Source organism: Gobio gobio (assembly GCF_949357685.1).
Source record: "Gobio gobio genome assembly, chromosome: 24".
NCBI classification, from domain to species: domain Eukaryota; kingdom Metazoa; phylum Chordata; class Actinopteri; order Cypriniformes; family Gobionidae; genus Gobio; species Gobio gobio.
The window spans coordinates 34,429,625-34,450,799 of NC_137120.1; the positions used below are offsets into that span (position 1 = coordinate 34,429,625).

Here is a 21,175-nt window from a genome sequence, read left to right on the forward strand (position 1 = left end):
AAGACGTTGGTTCTCAGTACCTCACTGATGTAGCATGTCGAAGGTAAGTTACTCAACTAGCTAGCTAATATATAACCGTAACTTTGCTCATAAATGATAGATCCAAAGTGCGAGTAGCCTACTTGACTTGTGTCATGAGTGAATTTGGGTGTCATTCCAAAGGCAGCGCGCGCGCTCCGAAACAGACCGAGATGAGACGAGTAAATTATACTTTCAGTTTCATGTGCACGTCAGGGATGGCTGACGCAAAACTGTAGTTCCCAAGCTTTGCGCGATCCGAAGCGCAGATGTTTTTCGAGTCGAACGATCCGAAGCGTAATTCAAAACACCTATGTCACGTGACTACGGCTAAATGAAGCCAAAAATATCTTATATAATGTGTATCTTTGTTAATTGTTTATCTTTTGTTATATATATATGATAAACAATTAACAAAGATACACATTATATAGGCAAACACAGTGCTAACATTACTGGTCAGGCAATAAAAAATTCAGTTACAATGACAATTTGGTTATTTTTGCATGTCTCCAGGGGCTCTCTAGCTCTTAATTCATGTACTCCATTTGCTGTAGGCTATTGATTAATCCTAATGTATACAATACATACAGCTTAATGGAAAAGTTTTCCTTATATTTCTTTCAGGGCCAATAAAAATATAGAAGGGGCCCAGCAAAACTCTGATCTACTGGCCCCAGGGGCCAGTGGGAAATTTTTTTTATGTTGAGCCCTGTTTATGGTACACCTCAAACTAGGGATGCACCAAATGTTCGGCAACCGATTATTCGGCCAGAAATAGCAAAAATTGCACTTTCGGTGTTTGGCCGGTTTTGAATAAGTGAAAAGGCAGAATAAATTTTACTGAACAATGAGGTTTTTGACGACGCGATCAAATATAGCAACCAGTGCGTGTGAGAGAGGCGTGCACGCTTCTAAATGCAGCACATGTCGGCAGTGCGGAAGAATTAAGCCTTGTTTATACTTTCCTCTGCAGCACGAGCCTCTGCTGACTGCGCGCGCCTCGTCCGCTTGGCACCCTGCGATGACGTCATTTTTGTCGCGCACACCCTCGCACTCGTGTGTGTTTATTTTAAAAGCAAGACAAAATATTAAAAAAGCTAATTTATGCAATGGTGAAAAAATTGGCTAAATAAATTGAAAAAAACGCGTTCGGTATTCAGCTTCGGCCAAGAATTTTCATTTCGGTGCATCCCTACCTCAAACAAGGGAATTTATAGTAATTCATAGTGTTAATAATACTAATCAGTGAGTCCACGAATGGCTTGGGTATTCATGCCCTATATATTAATATCCCATTTTGCCTGAACTTTGTTTCGTTAAACACGTCTTCAAATATTGTTTAGTTAAATAAACATTGCATAAAAAATAAATAATAACAAAATGAAGCAGGTCTATACCACTTAACGGGCCCTATTTTAACGATCTAAGCACATGGTCTAAAGCACGCTGCGCTTGTGTACCCGCCTATAGGCACAAAATACTAACTCAGGGTTTTTCCTACATTGAAAATTTTTTGGCGGCCGCCAAAACAAATTTTTGTCCCGCCAAAGCTTTATTTGATGAGTTATTGTGATTTGAATGATGAATGATGTAAAAATAGATGCTGCGCTTGTGACTGAGTGACAGAGAGAACGATCAGAGCTCCTCCCCCACTCGCACTCTCTCTGTCTTCAAAATAAGCATTCTTAGCTTTCTAATATTACACATATTACGTTAATCAAAATCAAAAGGTCGGAAGACTGAATCCATGTTGCACGTGGCGCAGTCAGACGATGTTTTCCTTTAATCACCGCTGGGTGTGAAATGTGCTCCAAAAAAAAATGGCTGATTCTCTGACCAGCGGACATAAACCATACTTTCAATAAACGGGAAACAAACCGTATCCCGTTATGAAGTGTTTTCTGTGTGTTGACAAATCTTTCGCTATGTTCTAAAAGACGGGATTCACACACAGCGCGTCTGCTAATGTCCGATTCGCCACCTAATGACTCCTTTGAACCGAATCATTTTAACGACTGGTTAGAACAACTGATCTGTCCAACACTGAACTCACGAATCCGTTTAATCATTTTCTCAGAACACCTGAAATGAGAACACAAGTGTGCTTACCCACTTTAGCAAGAGTGGGTGTAAGAGTTATAGTTTGAATTATCCACAGTCTTTCAGCTTATTTATGTGGACAATGTGTAGTAAACTAAATAGCCTAAAATCATTTAGTTTAGACTGGAGTGAGGTGAACCCAGAACAAAGTTGTTGTTAGTTAGCTAATTAAATTGTAAATGGCAGAAAATTAGGCTATTTGTTCATTTTTTTAATACTACTTTTTAATATTTATATGATTATATACCAAAACAATTATCAGTAAATAGTGTAAAAATGAGGAACAAAAACAAACATCAAGGTATCCCACATGAAAAAAATACTATAGTATATTATAGTAAAATTACTCTAGTAAATACTATAGTGTTTTTGAACCATACAGTAAGTACTACAGTAAATTGTAGTATATTGTAGTATTTACTACACTTTGTTAATTTATTGTAGTATCTTTACTATAGTACGGTTCAAAAACACTATAGTATTTACTAGAGTAATTTTACTATAATATACTATAATATATTATAGTATTTTTTCATGTGGGATCAAAATAAGATAAGCAAAAGTTACAAACTTTCTTTGAATTTATTTAAAATGTATTGTCAGTATTGCGCTTGCAGATCACGTGGGTAGGGTACTTTTTTACTGTGAGTGCGTGTGTGTGTGTGTGTGTGTGTGTGTATGGATGACCATGTCTGTCAGTCACCACCGAAGACCATTTTTGACCCAGGAAAAACCCTGTAACTTGCCTTTTAAATAACACAAAAAATACTGCGCTTTTGACTTTAAATCAGGTTTTTGTTGGTCAATGGCGCAGTCGCTTTTAGTTGCCTCAAAATAGGAATGCGCGAACAATGCACCTGAACACACCTCATTTTCAGACCAGCATGCCATGGGCGACTAGATGGGCGCGAGTGCATTTGGTATTTAATCAACATGGAGCTGGACATGAAAATGATAACGCCGTCTGAAACTAGCAAAAAACACTTGCGTCGCATTGAGCTGGGTGTATGATAGGGTGCTAAGACTTAAAGGTCCTGTTCTTCGTGATCCCATTTTTCAAACTTTAGTTAGTGTGTAATGTTGCTGTTAGAGCATTTATAATACCTGTAAAATTATAAAGCTCAAAGTTCAATGCCAAGCGAGATATTTTATTTAACAGAAGTTCCCTTTCAAAGCCTACAGCGAACGGCTGGTTAGGACTACATCCTGGTATTTCCTGTAGTGCTGGGCGGTATGACCAAAAATGTATATCACGGTATTTTTCTAAATTATATCGGTTTCACAGTATATGACGGTATTTTTTCCCCTATGCCTGACAGGGTGTTAATCACATTTTACTGTTTACAGGGTGTTAATTTACATTTTACACATTTTTTTCAAAAAAAATACTGCAGGAGATTGACTAGAATACCCTGTTTTACTGTCATGACGAGTGAATATTGTAGAAAAATTCCACACTAGAGTTAATAGGTCTACAGGTTTACAAAATGATGCTGTGGAGAGACAACAGCCAATAAAACACCAGACATGCAACACGCTCAGAATCATACTTACAGACACCTGAATATTAAAAGTTGAGTTGAGGGCACCTTAAGCATTTTAAAAATCTAATCCTATATAACAACAAACTGCCAAAACGAGGAGAAACGCGGATATTTGCAATACATTTAAGAGCACTCTCTGAACGAATGACACACATCAGTTTAACACAGAAATAATAAAGCATTTCGTTTTTTGCCCATTCTTCTTTGAATTGTCAGTTTATTTATTAACTTACATCATTGTCTTTTGAATAATCCATCGTGTCAGCGCGTTCGTGATCAGACATAGGTTATCAGTGTAATCAGTGCATACATTTCATTTTAATAAGACGTGATGAAATATGCGTGCATACACGCTTCTGGTTCATGTCTAGAGCACTAGAGTTTATGAAATATGTCCATAAAAAATTTAAACGCGCTCGCTCCGGTCTATTTCAGTGCTATATGACCCATGTGGTGAGCGTTGTTAAACTCATCGCAGCGCTGCGTGCCGAAACCGCTCTCTCTCGCGCGCCGCGTGTAGTTTGAATTCTCAACAATAATCAAGGGCTGAATCCGACATCGCTCCCATAACTTCAAATATAGCATTGTTTGGAGGGGACAGCGCTTTGTAGTGGTGTCCGAAACCCTAGTGGACGTTATTGAGTGCAGTCATTCTACCCCATTGCACCGCAATAACGAGTGTACAGCCGATGTACACACAACGGTTGTCCGACTTCACGCACGTTTTCATTCACTCCTTCAAATAAAGTGATAACGTAGGGAATAGTGAATGAGAGTATAGGATACAGCCATAGGCTGTGCTGTAATGCGATCTCAACTGTGCTCTGACTGTTCTTACTGCAACAGTGAAAAGCGTCCCCTCTCAAACAATGACGCGCTGCGCCGCGTTCCGAACGTTGTTTAAATGACATATACCGGTATTGCGGTATCATCAAAATTCATATCATAAAATAAATAAATATCGGTATTCGGTATGAACCGGTATACCGCCCAGCACTAATTTCCTGCTTTAATTACGTCAGTAGAGCAGTATGTCGACTAACCTCCGCCCACAAGAACGCGCGAAAAAGGGGGCGTGGTCTTGTTGCTCCCGCGTGGAGAATAGGAAGTGTTGCATTCGGTTGCGTTCGTATAGTTTGTTTGTTGCCATGTCGTCGAGACGCTGTTATTTTCATCCCGGAGTCAAGTCACCTTTGTTTGGCTTTCCCAGGGACGCTGTACTTAGAGATCATTGAGCACATGCGTCCCCGTTATGGTGAGAGGCGTGACCTTTCCGGTAACGTGCGCTCTGCGTGCCCTAAGCTGCTGTCGAATCACAACACGGGAACCGCTGGCCCAATCAGAACTCGTTACGTATTTCTGAAGGAGGGACTTCATAGAACAGGGAAATCTTTCAAGCCGTTTTGAGGACAGTGAAAACAGCAGTATACAGATAAGTAAATTGTGTGAAAAATACTGTGTTTTTTTACACGCGAAACATGAACACATGTTATATTGCACACTGTAAACACAATCAAAGCTTCAAAAAAACATGAAAAACGGGACCTTTAATGCACAGATCTATTTTTATTCAAAGTCTATAAAACAATTAAAAACATTATGATACTGTAATGATTGTGATCGTTAGGCTATGATTTTTCCACGATTTGATATCATCAAAAAAGAAAAAAAAGTCACTTTATAAGTGGAGAAAGTTGTTATACACCAAATTAAATAAAAAAAAAATATCTTTAGAATAGGGAACAGAATTGCGTACAGTGAGGAATTTTTTAAAAAGTTAAAAAAAGGTCAGTTTTGATGCTTCAAATACTAGACAGGCAGGAACTGAATCTAGCGGATCGAACAATCAATCTGCACTAAAGTACCAGTCACTTTTAAAGAAATACAGCGGTGTCATCTGAAAACGATATCAAGCATCTAGCATATCACACGTTTTTGCTGATTCAACAAGCAAGCTCACATTTATCGAGATATCATCTATCAAGAGTGCATCCTCACAGGCAGCTCAAAGCAAAGTCTCTTACTAAACCACCAGTGATGTTCACACACCCAGCTCGCAGCCAATTTTCACAAGTCAGATCACACCTTATCACAGAAATGACACCATCAAGTGTAACCGTCACATAACAGCGGTGGTGAATGTGATTAACTCCAACAAGCAACAAGCCAGTAAAGCAACTGCAGTAACATTACAGTGGGTTCCTTGAGTTCATGTCAGGGGGTCACGCCACGGTAGGTGAAAGGGTCTTCACATTCACACACAGAGCAGTCATGTGCCCATCATTCTCCCTCAATTAGAGCCATTGAAAAACGCACAGGATAAAACCGGACGCTAACAGAAAGTCTCTGTGCGCATTTCATTTTCATTATGTACCAGTTCCACGCTCAACATAAATAGAGAACACACTTCGCCATTCGTCAAATTGTTCCAGTTAGTCATTCAAATCGAATTATACAGCAGAAACTCCCAGAAAGACACAAACTAAGCAATTACAAACTCATGGTCATTATTTTGGAATTAGCCAGTTAAGTTATAAAGATTGCCATTCATTTCTTTGGATGTCCATTAAAGAATTTTAGTTCAGTCTGGTTAAACTATATCACAAGTTTTCATAAAAGCCTAGAATTAACTCTGGTAGATATCAAATCAGAAATAAAAAGAATAAATAACATGAAATAATGATATATTTACAAAATCAGACATTTAAACCACATATACACACACACGCACAAGCGTCTTACCAATTTAAAGTGGTCATGAATTGAGAAATCTACTTTTCATTCAACCTTTGATATATAAAAGTTAATCCTGTAAGTTTCTGAGCTGAAAACTTCCTTGTTAGTAAAAAAAAAAGCTTTTATTGACACCAGGCCCAGCAAACGCTTGATCTCAGAATATGCCAACCCTTGACGTCATCATGTAGTGAAACGCCGCCTCAATAGTACGCCCCGCCCACCGACTCGTGGAGCTAAACTGATCGCACTATCGAGCAATAAACATGCCGAAGGTGGCAAGATATTGCGCTGTGCCTGGTTGTGGAAGAACACAGTCGCTGCATAAGCTTCCTTCGGATTCTAATATTGCGAATGTGTGGTTGAACTTTATTTTTAGTGAATATCCAGCTCACGTGGGGAAGACATTGCACGTTCGTTTCTTCATTTCACCGCGGATTCGTTTGTAAACAAGAGACTGGATTTGCTGACAGGATGAAATTACATGAATGAATGAAGCAACACACTAATGTTAACTAATAATCACTAATTGATTATGTGTACATGACTAACAAAACATAACTTACCACGCCTTCACAGGGGAAAGCCAACGTCCCGGGGCTATGCGTTTTCCAGACGGGTTACCAATACGCATCATCTTAAATAGTGAAATAACATTCCTTTCTTGATGTGCGTTCAGTCTCTTGACTTGATATTTGAAGGAAAAACACAATAGCGGGAGCTTTGATCACGCTGTCTGCAACGTACTTGGCGCACACACGAGTGTGTGTTTGTGTGATGCACGGTTCACGGTTATATCCACCGATCGGGCGGGCCAAGTAATGTAAAATAACATTCCAATCAATCGCGAGTGGATGAGAGATAAATCATTTTGTTTGTTTGATAAAGACATTTTGCGAGCCCTGTGGGACGAATCATTCCGGTTGGCGTTTCTCCACACGCTTTCAAAACAATGCCTCACGTGTAGGGATCGACTGATATGGATTTTTTAGTGCCGATGCCGATACCGATTTTTTTTCATCAGCCTTAGCCGATGACCGATACGGGCTGCCGATTTTCTGGAACCGATATTTGGAGCCGATACTGCTTTTGCTCCCTCAATTTACATCATAAAAATGACACAATGATCATGATGATAACAATTTAAAAAAGGAACATTTATTGAACTAAAAAAAAATATATTTAACAAATAGTAAAAACAGGTGAGGTAGAACAAGAAAAAAAAGTAACTTCTGAAAATAAATATTTAAGCATAAATAAAATAATTACACTATTGCGCACAGTATCAACAAGCAAGCATCATAATAAAGTGCACACTGACTGTACTATACTTAAAACGTTTATACTTTTAAAACTATTTACAACCTAGTCATTTAATGCTTAGGTGCACTTAACTTAATCTCTTGAAAAAAATATCGGCGAACACAGCAGCCTTGTATCGGCCGATGCCGATACATGTAAAAATCGCAAATATCGGCCCGATATATCGGCCGGCTGATATATCGGTCTAACACTACTCACGTGTACTCATGGGGGAGCCGAAGCTCATTAAAAATGCAAGGCTTGTCCAATCATAGCAGTGGGCGTTTACTTCCAAGTCTTCAGTGTGGCACGCCCATCAAAACCAGGGCAGAAAATAGCCTATTACTTATTCATTATGATGTTTTTGAATGTAAAAAACACACAAACGTCATAAGTAGTATAAAAAAAACAGTATACATTTTTTTTAAAGTCAGTGACACCTTTAAACATTCAAGTGATTTTAAACTATTCAATACTCGCACGCTCTCCGAGAGATGGTTTTCTCTGTGCACATACACTCTAAAAAATGCTGGGTTTAGCAATTGGGTTGTTTTAACCCAGCGATTGGGTTGTTTTAAGCAAACATTAACATTTAAACAACCCAATTGCTTTTGTAGAGTGTACATAAAGCCGGATTACAAACAGCTTGAGAGTAACAAGTTCTCTTTCGCAGATTATATCGCTTTAACAAAATTTGTTCCAAGTTCTGATTTGCTAACCAGCCAGTTATGTCTTAAATAAACACAGTTGAGAAAGGAAACATGTCGTGACAGTATAATGAAAATGGATCAGTGCACAAGCTCTTAAACTGGCAGCAGCCTAATACATGTCTGTCATTAATGTTAAAACAACAGAAGATAAGGAATCAGGATTAATAATAGCCTATGTTTTTCATTTATACAGGACTAAAAGACTATCCCGTGTTATTTTACATTTGATTACTTTATTCAGTTTCTGTAGTACTTCTGAATACTAATTTTAGACCTGCCTAAATAACCTTTATTTCTCCATTTCATTTGTATCTTTATTCTACTGTATGTATTTGTGCTACGTTATTTCAATTTAATTCAAAGATTGAAATCAAGTTTCCTTGTGTTGTGTAAACTCTTGAGCACCAAAATTACCCCATTGGAAAAACACAAATGCAATGAGTGAGCAAACAAAACAAAAAGCAAAAGCAAATTAAACCCCCCCCCCCCCCCCCCCCCCATTTTCCAAAATGAAATATATATATATACACATACATACACACACACACACAACTGACATCATGTTCCTTCAGCTGTAGTGATCAGTGTTAAACACCAGATCTCTGTTAAACAGATCCTACGTCTCAAATGTTCAACCAAGATAAAACTGGTGCAGTTAACTTGTTCTGGGCGTGCATGAGCAACAATACCCCCACACACACACACACACACACACTCACTTCAGGCCACAGCAGGTGAAACAGGCTCTAGAAACAATAGTTTATCTTCTATGCTTTCTGTATTGCTCACACCCATCATTTAAGGACAAAAAAAACAGATACTGTATTATTTATTAGAACAGGTTGCCAAAGAATGCGTTACTACAACAGCATAAATCACAGGCCACCATCCAAACCAAACTACTGAGAAACAGCCACGTTTTTCAGGCTGTGCAACAGTGTTTAAAGTTCAAAATGGTGTGATGGGTGAACTCCTGAGTTACTCTGAGTTCTCCTTCAGGGCCGGCCATGATGTAATTCAAGAAAATCTGCCCAATGACTTCACCCAGCAGAAAAGGAAGAGGAAAGTGTTTCGAGAAAATTGTAGAGTTAGGCAATAGGTATAAGGTACTATGCATCTTTTTAGTATTTATTTTACATTAGACATTTTAGTTTTTCATTTTGGAATTGTAGCCTAAATATTATGAACATTATTACTCTAAAAAAATGCTGGGTTAAAAATAACCCAAGTTGGGTTGAAAATTGACAAACCCAGTGAATGGGTTGTTTTAACCCAGCGGTTGGGTTAAATGTTGGCTTAAAACAACCCAATTGCTGGGTTAAATTACTCCCAATCGCTGAGTTTGTCCATTTTCAACCCAACTTGGGTTATTTTTTTACCCAGTATTTTTTAGAGTGAGATATGAACATTTTCCAAATTAATATGAATATTTATTTTGATTTTTTTAATAAGGGCTTTGCCTTTTTTAATTGAAACTATAGCATGTTATTCTCTGGTGTACATGAAAAAATACATCTACTCACAATAACAGTCATTATAAAAGCAATATTTAATAATATTACATAATCTAGTATAGAATAAAAACATGATCTATATAATCCAACAATAATTTAAGCAATTTCATTATAGTCCCTGAAACGTTAATAAATGTCATGAAATGATAACAAATAAGGTATTAATTTATTGTATTTATTGGCTAATATTTAAAATGTTATTGTTGTGCCTATTTTTAACCTAATATTTAGATCATTGTCTAATAGTAGCTGAAATTACTTAATAGTTATCAGTGTGTGTGTTTAAAGTATTATAGAGATGCCATTTATAAATAATCGGCTATATGCCAATAATTATCGCAGTGCTGGAATGCTGACCAATCAGAAGCCAGTGTCTATCCCATCACCAATGATTTGCTCCCGTGGTCACTAACACATTTTCAATAATTGCAGACTTATTATAACTAGACAGATTTCCCGCTATTCTTTTTGTGCTTTTGATGAGTGACCGCCTTTAATGTTTAAAATCACAGATGAAGAGTTCATTGCTAGTTCATGGCTCCACACACTGTTGTTAAACAAACTGACATATTTGCTTAACCGTCCTGAACCCTTTCAAACATTAGCCACACAAACTAGAAAGCCTGAAATGATGAAATAAAATTCCTTTACATGATGTAAATCAAACATTTTTACATCATACTTCCTTATAGTCATCTAAATTACTTGTTAAACAGGTTGAGCTCAGGTTGAGCCATATGTGTATTATTTATATGGGTTCTGGATGATGAATTTTCATACTGTTATTACCTCATCCTTTCATAATGAAAGAGCCATGTTTGCAGTTGTGCCACCCTGACATATAAAATGCTAGATAAGTTTTCTTACAGATCTCAACAGCTTTATAAAATGTGTTTATAGGAAAGGTTTCAAACCTAAAATGATGCCATATTTAATTATTTTAATAGTTTCTTAGTCAGTTAATTTGTTCGTATAGTTGCACCACTTGACATTTTGGGGGTTAAAGCTTTAAGATAACAAGACATAAAATAATATGTATTATTTAAATGTACTAAAAAGTCAAACTAAATAGGGTTTATAGATTAAAGTGATATGTGTCGTGAATTTATCACATCGTTTTAAAAGGACACAAATATATGCATGTCATGTCATTGACCCATATACACACACACACACACACACTCTACCCAATTTAAGGTAACATATTTACTCAACTTATATCATAAATGCACATGCAGAATGACATATGAAATGACATTTGCATTTAGTGTCAGTATACAGTACAACAAAACAAAACCAGTTTTACCCAGCTGACATATCCAGCTATTTAGGACACATAACACATAAATAAACGCGAAAAAACGGTGAAAATATTAGCAAGCTAACTAAACAGGGATTAAAAATAACAGACAGGAAACGCCTTCAACAACACACAACCATTACGTACAACTCACAATGTTATTCATGCCACACACACACAAACAAACGCCTCAGAACAGCTGGTTGAAATCCTAAACAAACTGTGTAATGCCAGTGAGAAGCAGCCTAACTAAACTGAAGCTAGTCAGTTAGCCAGCTAGCCACTGCTAATCAACAATTAGCTCATTTTTCTGCCCCTTTAACTTTAAAACATGTGCTTATGACCCTCAAAAGCTTTGAACCACAGCCACGCTGAATATCCATTAAACCCGAGAGCGCGTGCGATGTCAACGCGGACGTTTCATGTCTTTTTTTTGTGTTTGTTGTGAGTTTCCTGAGAGGGTAAAAATCAACTTACTTGCTGGGAGTCTGTCAGCTGAGCGACGCGCGTGCACACGCAGAAACATCCGCAAACCTCATCAGAGCTCGCGCCGCATTCACATGGCGCAGGCGACGTCATCACCGCCGCTAGAAAGAGCCACGCCCACCGCTTTAAACGAGTGAGTCAGCAGCGCCTCAGGTGACTGGAGCACCTGCTGTTGGCATACTACCAGTTTAATGTTTTAAGTAATAATTATATATATATATATTTATATATATATATTATATTCATGTATGTATGCAGCCCGTGTGTGTGTGTGTGTGTGTGTGTGTGTGTGTGTGTGTGTGTGTGTGTGTGTGTGTGTGTGTGTGTGTGTGTGTGTGTGTGTGTGTGTGTGTGTGTGTGTGTGTGTGTGTGTGTGTGTGTGTGTGTGTGTGTGTGTGTGTGTGTGTGTGTGAGTGAGTGTGTGTGTGTGTGTGTGTGTGTGTGTGTGTGTGTGTGTGTGTGTGTGTGTGTGTGTGTGTGTGTGTGTGTGTGTGTGTGTGTGTGTGTGTGTGTGTGTGTGTGTGTGTGTATGTATGCATGTATGTGTGTGTGTGTGTGTATGTATGTGTGTATGTATGCATGTATGAGTGTATGTATGTGTGTATGTATGTGTGCGTGCGTGCGTGCGTGCGTGTGTGCGTGTGTGTGTGTGTGTGTGTGTGTGTGTGTGTGTGTGTGTGTGTGTGTGTGTGTGTGTGTGTATGTGTGTGTGTGTGTGTGCGTGTATGTATGTGTGTATGTATGTTTTATGTGTGTGTATGTATGTTTTATGTGTGTGTGTGTGCGTGTGTGTGTGTGTGTGTGTGTGTGTGTGTGTGTGTGTGTGTGTGTGTGTGTGTGTGTGTGTGTGTGTGTGTGTGTGTGTGTATGTATGCATGTATGTATGTGTGTATATACAGTGAGGAAAATAAGTATTTGAACACCCTGCTATTTTGCAAGTTCTCCCACTTAGAAATCATGGAGGGGTCTGAAATTGTCATAGTAGGTGCATGTCCACTGTGAGAGACATAATCTAAAAAAAAATCCAGAAATCACAATGTATGATTTTTTTAACTATTTATTTGTATGATACAGCTGCAAATAAGTATTTGAACACCTGTCTATCAGCTAGAAATCTGACCCTCAAAGACCTGTTAGTCTGCCTTTAAAATGTCCACCTCCACTCCATTTATTATCCTAAATCAGATGCACCTGTTTGAGGTCGTTAGCTGCATAAAGACACCTGTCCACCCCATACAATCAGTAAGAATCCAACTACTAACATGGCCAAGACCAAAGAGCTGTCCAAAGACACTAGAGACAAAATTGTACACCTCCACAAGGCTGGAAAGGGCTACGGGGAAATTGCCAAGCAGCTTGGTGCAAAAAGGTCCACTGTTGGAGCAATCATTAGAAAATGGAAGAAGCTAAACATGACTGTCAATCTCCCTCGGACTGGGGCTCCATGCAAGATCTCACCTCGTGGGGTCTCAATGATCCTAAGAAAGGTGAGAAATCAGCCCAGAACTACACGGGAGGAGCTGGTCAATGACCTGAAAAGAGCTGGGACCACCGTTTCCAAGGTTACTGTTGGTAATACACTAAGACGTCATGGTTTGAAATCATGCATGGCACGGAAGGTTCCCCTGCTTAAACCAGCACATGTCCAGGCCCGTCTTAAGTTTGCCAATGACCATTTGGATGATCCAGAGGAGTCATGGGAGAAAGTCATGTGGTCAGATGAGACCAAAATAGAACTTTTTGGTCATAATTCCACTAAACGTGTTTGGAGGAAGAAGAATAATGAGTACCATCCCAAGAACACCATCCCTACTGTGAAGCATGGGGGTGGTAGCATCATGCTTTGGGGGTGTTTTTCTGCACATGGGACAGGGCGACTGCACTGTATTAAGGAGAGGATGACCGGGCCATGTATTGCAAGATTTTGGGGAACAACTTCCTTCCCTCAGTTAGAGCATTGAAGATGGGTCGAGGCTGGGTCTTCCAACATGACAATGACCCGAAGCACACAGCCAGGATAACCAAGGAGTGGCTCTGTAAGAAGCATATCAAGGTTCTGGCGGGTCCTAGCCAGTCTCCAGACCTAAACCCAATAGAGAATCTTTGGAGGGAGCTCAAACTCCGTGTTTCTCAGCGACAGGCCAGAAACCTGACTGATCTAGAGAAGATCTGTGTGGAGGAGTGGGCCAAAATCCCTCCTGCAGTGTGTGCAAACATGCATGCGTGTGTGTGTGTGAGTGTATATGTGTGTGTGTGTGTGTGTGTGTGTGTGTATGTTTGTATGTATGTATGCGGGTATGTATGTGCGTATGTATGTGAGTGTGTGTATGTATGTATGCATGTGTGTGTGTGTGTGCGTGTATGTATGTGCGTGTGTGTGTGTGTGTGTTTTATACTATATAATTCAACAAATAAAATGGAATAACACAAAAAAAGGGCAAAAGCAAATGTGATTAAGGCACAATTCTAATATATGTCAATATAACAAATTCTTTGCACTCCACAGAGTAATGAGTATTTTTTTATTTCTTTATTTGCTTCATCTGTAAAACATTGCTTATGTTCTAGACAATCTAAAGACATTACAGTAAAAAATATTTGCCTAAACATAGAAATCAACATTGCTACCAATTTCTATCATCATCATCACATCCAAAGCTGTCAATATCGACAGATAAAATTATGACCAAGCATCACAAACTCACACAAACTCAAACAAGTACACCCTGGGCCATTGATTGAATAAATAAAAGTTTGGTGAAATCAAGTTTACAAATAAATACACAATACATTTATATAGATTATTTTACATATTCAACTTTTGCATGTAATAAAAAGAAACGTGTATCATAAATACATCAGTAAATTACGTCAAACATCTCGCCAAAGACTAAACAGACACTCAAATCCTTATTAAATTGAACTTGCATAGAGACGGCTAAGAAAATCTTTCAGTTAAAGGTGAATTTCTGCACCTCTAGCGCCACCAAGTGGCATTGCAAATAATAATAAAAAGAATTGAATAAAATAAATGATTTAAAGGGATGATTCACCCAAAAATGAAAATTCTGTCATCATTTACTCACCCTCAAGTTGTTCCAAACCTTTCTTTGTTCTGCTGAACACAAAAGAAGATATTTAGAAGAATGTTTGTAACCAAGCAGAGAGAGCAACCATTGACTACCATAGTATTTTTTCCCTACTATAGTCAATGGTTGCTCTCTCTGCTTTGTTACAAACATTCTTCATTCTTCAGCAGGACAAAGAAACTCATACAGGTTTGGAACAACTTGAGGGTGAGTAAATGATGACAGAATTTTCATTTTTGGGTGAACTATCCCTTTAAATGTTTGTAAAATAACGTTTTATTGTGGCATAAAAAGAAAATGCTCAGAAAAGTTTAGGTTAGCCCTCATACATTAGCCCATTACAGGAAGCCCAAAATGTCCGAAAGGCCTTAAAGCAGTTGTTGAAGGCCGCTTAGAAAACTAGGAGCCCTTACCTTCCACTGCAAAACTAGATTTCTGTCTTGTTTCCCAGTAAAAACATTTAAACACCATTAAAAGCAGCAAAATGTTTGTTTATTTTTGTTTTATTATTTTGATGTTTACTTTTGTTTGTTTTTATGTTATTCCTTTGTTTATTTTATCGTTTATTTTTGTTCATTGTATATTGAAAAACGCTAGATTGTTTGTTCTTGTTTTAAACACAAATCTAAATTTTGATTCTAAATAAGTCTATTAAAACAAGATTTACACTTATTTCAATTAATAGTAAAATTCCTTGCATATTATTCATATTATGAATTAAGAAGAGCTTAATAAAACATGTTGTATAAATCTTAATGGAACAAGGGAATGGACCATTTCATGTATGTTATTCATATTCATAAAACTTTTTAAAATGTTTAAATTTGAGTTTAAAATGTATACAAAATGTTTTATTTAGCTCTAGTTTTTTTTTACTCAAAATTCTTATATCATAATTTGAATAACGGAATTTGACTATTAATTGAAACGTGTACATTTATCTTGCTTTAAAAATGCTTATGTTTTTATTTGAAAACAAGACAAAAATACGGATTTATAAAATGTTTTTCAGTGTTAAAGGGATAGTTCACCCAGATATTTTAATTCGGTCATCATTTACATAACCAAGTTGTTCCAAACCTGCACTGTAAAAAAAAAAAGTCCGTAAAAATATGGCACAATGTACTGTATAAATATGAAGGAATTTTGCGTATTGTTTTTTTTTTACAGGTGTTTCACCTATATTTTGAATTACACATTGCATTAGTTTGTGTTTTGAGGGTTTACGGAAATTTCCATAAAATTACTGGATAATGTTCAGGCAGAAAATTACCAGTACATTTTCCGTTTTTATTTTTTACAGTGTGTATGAATTTCTTTCTTCTGTTGAACACAAAAGAAGATATTTTGAAGAATGCTATGGAAGTCAATGGGGACCAGAAACTGTTTGGTTTCAGAACCTCGTACAGGTTTGGAACAACATGAGGGTCAGTGAATGATAATTTTTGGGTGAACTCGCCCTCGTCATATAAATTCAGGAAGAACGCATTTGTATCAATTTCTATAAAACATTATATAGGATTATTGATTTCAATGTACTGCTAGATACAATGTAAAAACGGAGTAGTCGCTGTCCTTCGGGCCCCATTCACTCTGTTGGGTCTGTACCGCTCAGGTACACAGAGGACACATTAGGGGGGATTGTGGTGGACGTCACTGATCAGACATCAGTGCTTATGGCACGTGTGTTGGAGTAGAGGTCCGGCCGGCTTCGAGAGCTCAACGACGCGCTGTGTATTGAGGGAAGGGTGAGAGACAGGGACGGGCTGTCATAGTGGAACGGCACATAAGTGATCCGTTCGCCCCCGTTCCGCGTTTCGTCCATGGTGCGGATGTAAAATGGAGAGCTGTATGGGGAGCAGGTGGGGCAGAAACTCTGCGGCGGCGTGGGCTCTGGCGACAGGGAGAGTGGGGTCAAAGCGACCCCATCCACCCGGGACGTGCTGCATGCGTTGCAGGCAAACTGGGGTTTTGGGCAATCAGCGTCTGGATCGGATTCATTCTTCTTACAGCAATAATACTAGAAGCAGACAGGCAGGAAGAGAGTTTAAATCAATTAAATTGAAATGTATCATTTGTCATTTAATTTTATAATTTAAATCTAAAATAAATAAATAAAAATTACAATTAATTCACTGAATTAATTTAAATATATAAAAAATTATATATAATTTAATTAAAATAAAAAATGACTTCCTACTGTTCCACGATTGATATTGTTATAAAAAAAATTAAATCAAGTTTATAAAGAATCTACATCCTACTCTGTCGTTATTGTTATAAATAAAATAATTATATATATATATAAAAATAAGAAACAAATTCATTAAATTCTATCAAAATAAAATAAAAACCCAACTAATTCATTGTTTTTATAAATAAAATAAATGCATGCTCAAAATTAATTTAAATCTCCCAAAACAATTTTTTTATGAAAATATAAAATTTTATTAAATGTAAAAAATCTGTATTGCACCGTTGCACTAATGTTATCATATAAATAAAAGTAATAGTTTATAAATACATTTAAAATCATTCAAAGCAAAACAAAAATACGAAATGAAAAATTTTGCATCCCACGGTTTCACTATTGTTATCATCATAATAACTATTATTACAATAATAACAATAATAAAGTTTATAAATAAAATAAAAACTATTGATTCGCTGTTTTTAACTATTGATTCACAAACTACACTAAAATCACTCAAAAAACAACAGAACAAAATGCAAATCCATCAAAACAAAACATAATAATATAATATTTAAATAAAGACAACAATCGTATTGTTTCACTTTTGTTATCATTATAGTGTAATCAAATAAATACAATTAAAATCAGTTTTTTAATAAAATAATTTATTCATGAAATTACTTGAAATCATTTAAACAAATAAAAAGTAAAATAACATAAAAATGTAATGTAATTAAAAGTAAATAAAATGATTTTCAGTGATAATAGAGCATGCTACAGATGTTGCCTATCCATCACTCCTATAAGATCTAAGACTTGCATAGAGTAGCTATACTGTATATATTTGTCATTATATACTGTATATATTGCCTTAATATGAGTCGAAACCACAGGTATCAATGGCGCACGCTCACCTGAAGGCGACAGTAACACAGCACGGCAATGATACACAGGAGTATCACCGTTGCGAGAATTCCTCCGGTTATAACCACAGTTCCAGCTGTCATCCGACCGGATCTCCATGAAACTCTAGATGCAAACAGACACAGGAGTGAATTTCAGACCATCTGGACAAGAAAACAGGCCAGGTGACCACTATGAGGGCCATTACTTTGGGTGTCCACAAGATGGCGGTGCAAAGCAAACAGATTTGTTCGAACTGCCATGTTACCTCAGACAGACAGTCAGTGTTCCGTCCGTTAGAGGCTGTCAGTCTCATTAAGCACGTGCTGACAGAAGAAGTGTTGGGTCAATCAGCCCGGCAGGATTGAGTTTGACCAGCACTGCAGATTTCATTAGTGAGCTGGACTGATGAAATGCAATCATGCAGTCGGGACTGAGAACCAGACACACCTGCTCCTCTCTCGTGGCTTGCCCGCGAGAGCCAGAGCCACACGGTCCACACCCATCGGTTATATGCCCAGCCCCAGACCACATCCGCTCGTGCTAGCGTGGGAAATAACCTCTCGACTTTTATCTTTCTTTCCTTACGTTTTTTTTAAAAGAAAGGTATTCTGGTTATTTATAGAAGCACTAGCCTTTCCATACAAGGTCACATAATGATAATTCAGACTCAAATGTATTAAAGGTCCCATGGCATGGCATTTTTCTATTATTTTATAATGTTTCCTTATGTGTACTTATATTGTTAGTATGATTTTTACATCATAAAATGTCATAATTTAGAAATAAAAGGCATTTTTTTAATACTGATGTGTGCCCTGTGGCTGAGTGCCCTGTTTCAAGAGGCGTGTCTGCTGTGAGACTTCAGTAAAAACGCCCACTGTTGTGATTGGCTGACATCTTTGCATTTGAAATGAGTATCAGATCTTGTAGCGGAGGGGGCGTGGTTTAACAAGGTCTACCAGGCACGAGCAGGCACGAGCCTGCAAGAGAGACGGATGGACCGGAGTTCACTTCTCATCAGTTCTCAGTTCAGTGAACTGTAGTTACTAGAATATACTTCAGGTTATTAGTTTATTTCTAGTCGGAGGGGCTGTCACTCATGTCAGAAAGTTAGTAACTTTAGTAAATTATGGATCAGCGCTGACTCGAGACGCGAACCGTTTAGAACGATTCAGTCCGATTTGGTGAACTGATTCGGTTCACTAAAAAGAACCGGTTCAAAAGAATGATTAGTTCGCGAACCGGACATCACTAATGTACCAGAGACGGAGCGATTGCTAACAAAGTTATTTATAGTAACTACTGAGTTTTGAGAGCGCTGTCAGCGTGAGTTTATTGGGTTTGTATCTGAGAGTTCTGAATAAACACGAGTCCCAGTCACACCGAGCCCGTCTTCATCATTATTACCAACTTTGTAACACACGCAATGTACCATTACAGCTGTCGAGATGAACGAGTTAGTAAGTGTTGATTATAGCATTATTTTTAGATATTTTCCAATCATATGAAAAGCGTCAGTGACGCGCATTGAGTACACAGCGCAAACAAAGACACAACAGCAGTAATCGAATGTAATCCAGTTTATTGTGGAGCTAGGCTGGCTAGCCCGGATACGCTCACGCTTACCCCCCGTCTGCTTAATCTCACGCCGCGTTTGGTGCCTCCGCTGTGGGCCAGATGCAGTACTGGGGGTCGGGGATGTTGAAGGCCGACCGGTCAGTGCAGCCCGAGCCTCGGCGTGTGTGAGGTTTATCTCTAAAGAGATGTGAGTCTGCTGATGTTGAGCAGAAACTCACGACTGTGTGCACATTGTAGAACAGAGAGACGCGACGAGGACGTACAAAAACACAGCTCTGTCGGGAGAGAGAGAAGCCGCAGTGTGTGCACGAATAATAAATAATTAGCTACACATAAGAAATCACTGATCACAGATCAGAAGGAACTGAAAAAAGACTTCTGTTTTCATTTGTACATCCAAACACTGAGAAACTGCCAGCGTTCACTCGTTCACAAGCCATGATCTCTCAAGGACAAATATAGCGCTTGCATGGGCGTGCCAGATTCTTTGGGCGGAGGAAAGGGAGGTAACCGTTTCTGTTGTGACTTCATAACAGGAAAATTCCAGATCAGCTCATCTGGGCTGTCATTTTCTCAAAGGCAGAGAAAGACAGCTACAACTCGGTTTACACCGATCAAAAATTCTAGCCACTTGGGGACAATATTCAGGCTAGGGGAACTCATATTAATGTTGAAAAACCTCATAAAATGAAAATGTAATGCCATGGGACCTATAAATAAAATTAAATATAAAGCATTTTTTATACATTAATTAAAACCCTATCGCTCAATCTAACGTTTTACTATATTGTTATAAAGCAAATCAAAATAAAATACATTATAAAGTATAATATGCCATAAAAGACTTTTATGAAAATATTTCTTTAAAAAATGTAAAATAAAGTTTCGCTGCAGTCAAAACGATTTATCGTGAATTCGCGATTAATCGCATCCAAAATAAATGTTTGTGTTTACATAATATATGTGTGTGTACGGTGTATAATTTATATTTGAACACACACATACATGTATAATTTAAGAGATATTTGCATGTATATACTGTATATATATATATAAATAATTTATATAATATATATAAATATTTTATAAATAAATATAACAAATTCTTAAATATATATATGCATGTGTGTGTATTTATTTATGTATACATAATTATACACCGTACACACAAACTTTTATTTTGGATGCGATTAATCGTGATTAATCGATTTGACAGCACTACTATTAATATAAATAAAATGTATATCAAATATGTATACAAATACTATAAAAATCCTTAAAATATATCGAAATACAATCCTTTTAAGTAAGCTATTTTTGATCAAAGCTTCTAAATGAATAAATGTAAACATAAACCATAACAAACTATAAAAATAGATACTAAAAAAGCTTTAATAATTCTTCTCAAAATAAAGCAAAAACAGAATAACATCTAACAACATCTAAAAATAACACAATTAAATAAAATGTAAAAACTTCTACTGTTTATTACAGTTTATAAATTATATAAAAAACATTTATTTTTATCAGAGAAAACACAGATATAATTATATATATATATATATATATATATATATATATATAGAGAGAGAGAGAGAGAGAGAGAGAGAGAGAGAGAGAAATGCTTTCAAATCTATTAAAATACAATGATTTTTTAAAAACAAAAAACATCTCCGAAATCTCACAAAAATCGTTTCT

The 21,175-nt window shown here is 37.2% G+C and overlaps 2 protein-coding genes across 4 annotated transcripts in view; both read right to left on the reverse strand.

Annotated features, from left to right (window-relative positions):
- rabgap1l (RAB GTPase activating protein 1-like) overlaps positions 1–11,822 on the reverse strand; it is a 127,412-nt gene extending 115,590 nt beyond the window's left edge. For all 3 annotated transcript variants that reach the window (XR_013815872.1, XM_079808014.1, XM_079808015.1), the window contains exon 1: positions 11,702–11,822. The gene's annotated coding sequence lies outside the window, so the exon portion shown is untranslated. The remainder of the gene's footprint in view (positions 1–11,701) is intronic.
- Positions 11,823–16,459: 4,637 nt separating this feature from the next.
- Positions 16,460–18,000, reverse strand: fam163ab (family with sequence similarity 163 member Ab; the record flags this gene model as incomplete). Its single annotated transcript, XM_079808019.1, has 2 exons — positions 16,460–16,819; positions 17,908–18,000. The coding sequence occupies 2 exons, from the start codon at positions 17,998–18,000 to the stop codon at positions 16,460–16,462; spliced, it is 453 nt and encodes a 150-aa protein (XP_079664145.1).
- Between the last annotated feature and the right edge of the window lie 3,175 nt (positions 18,001–21,175).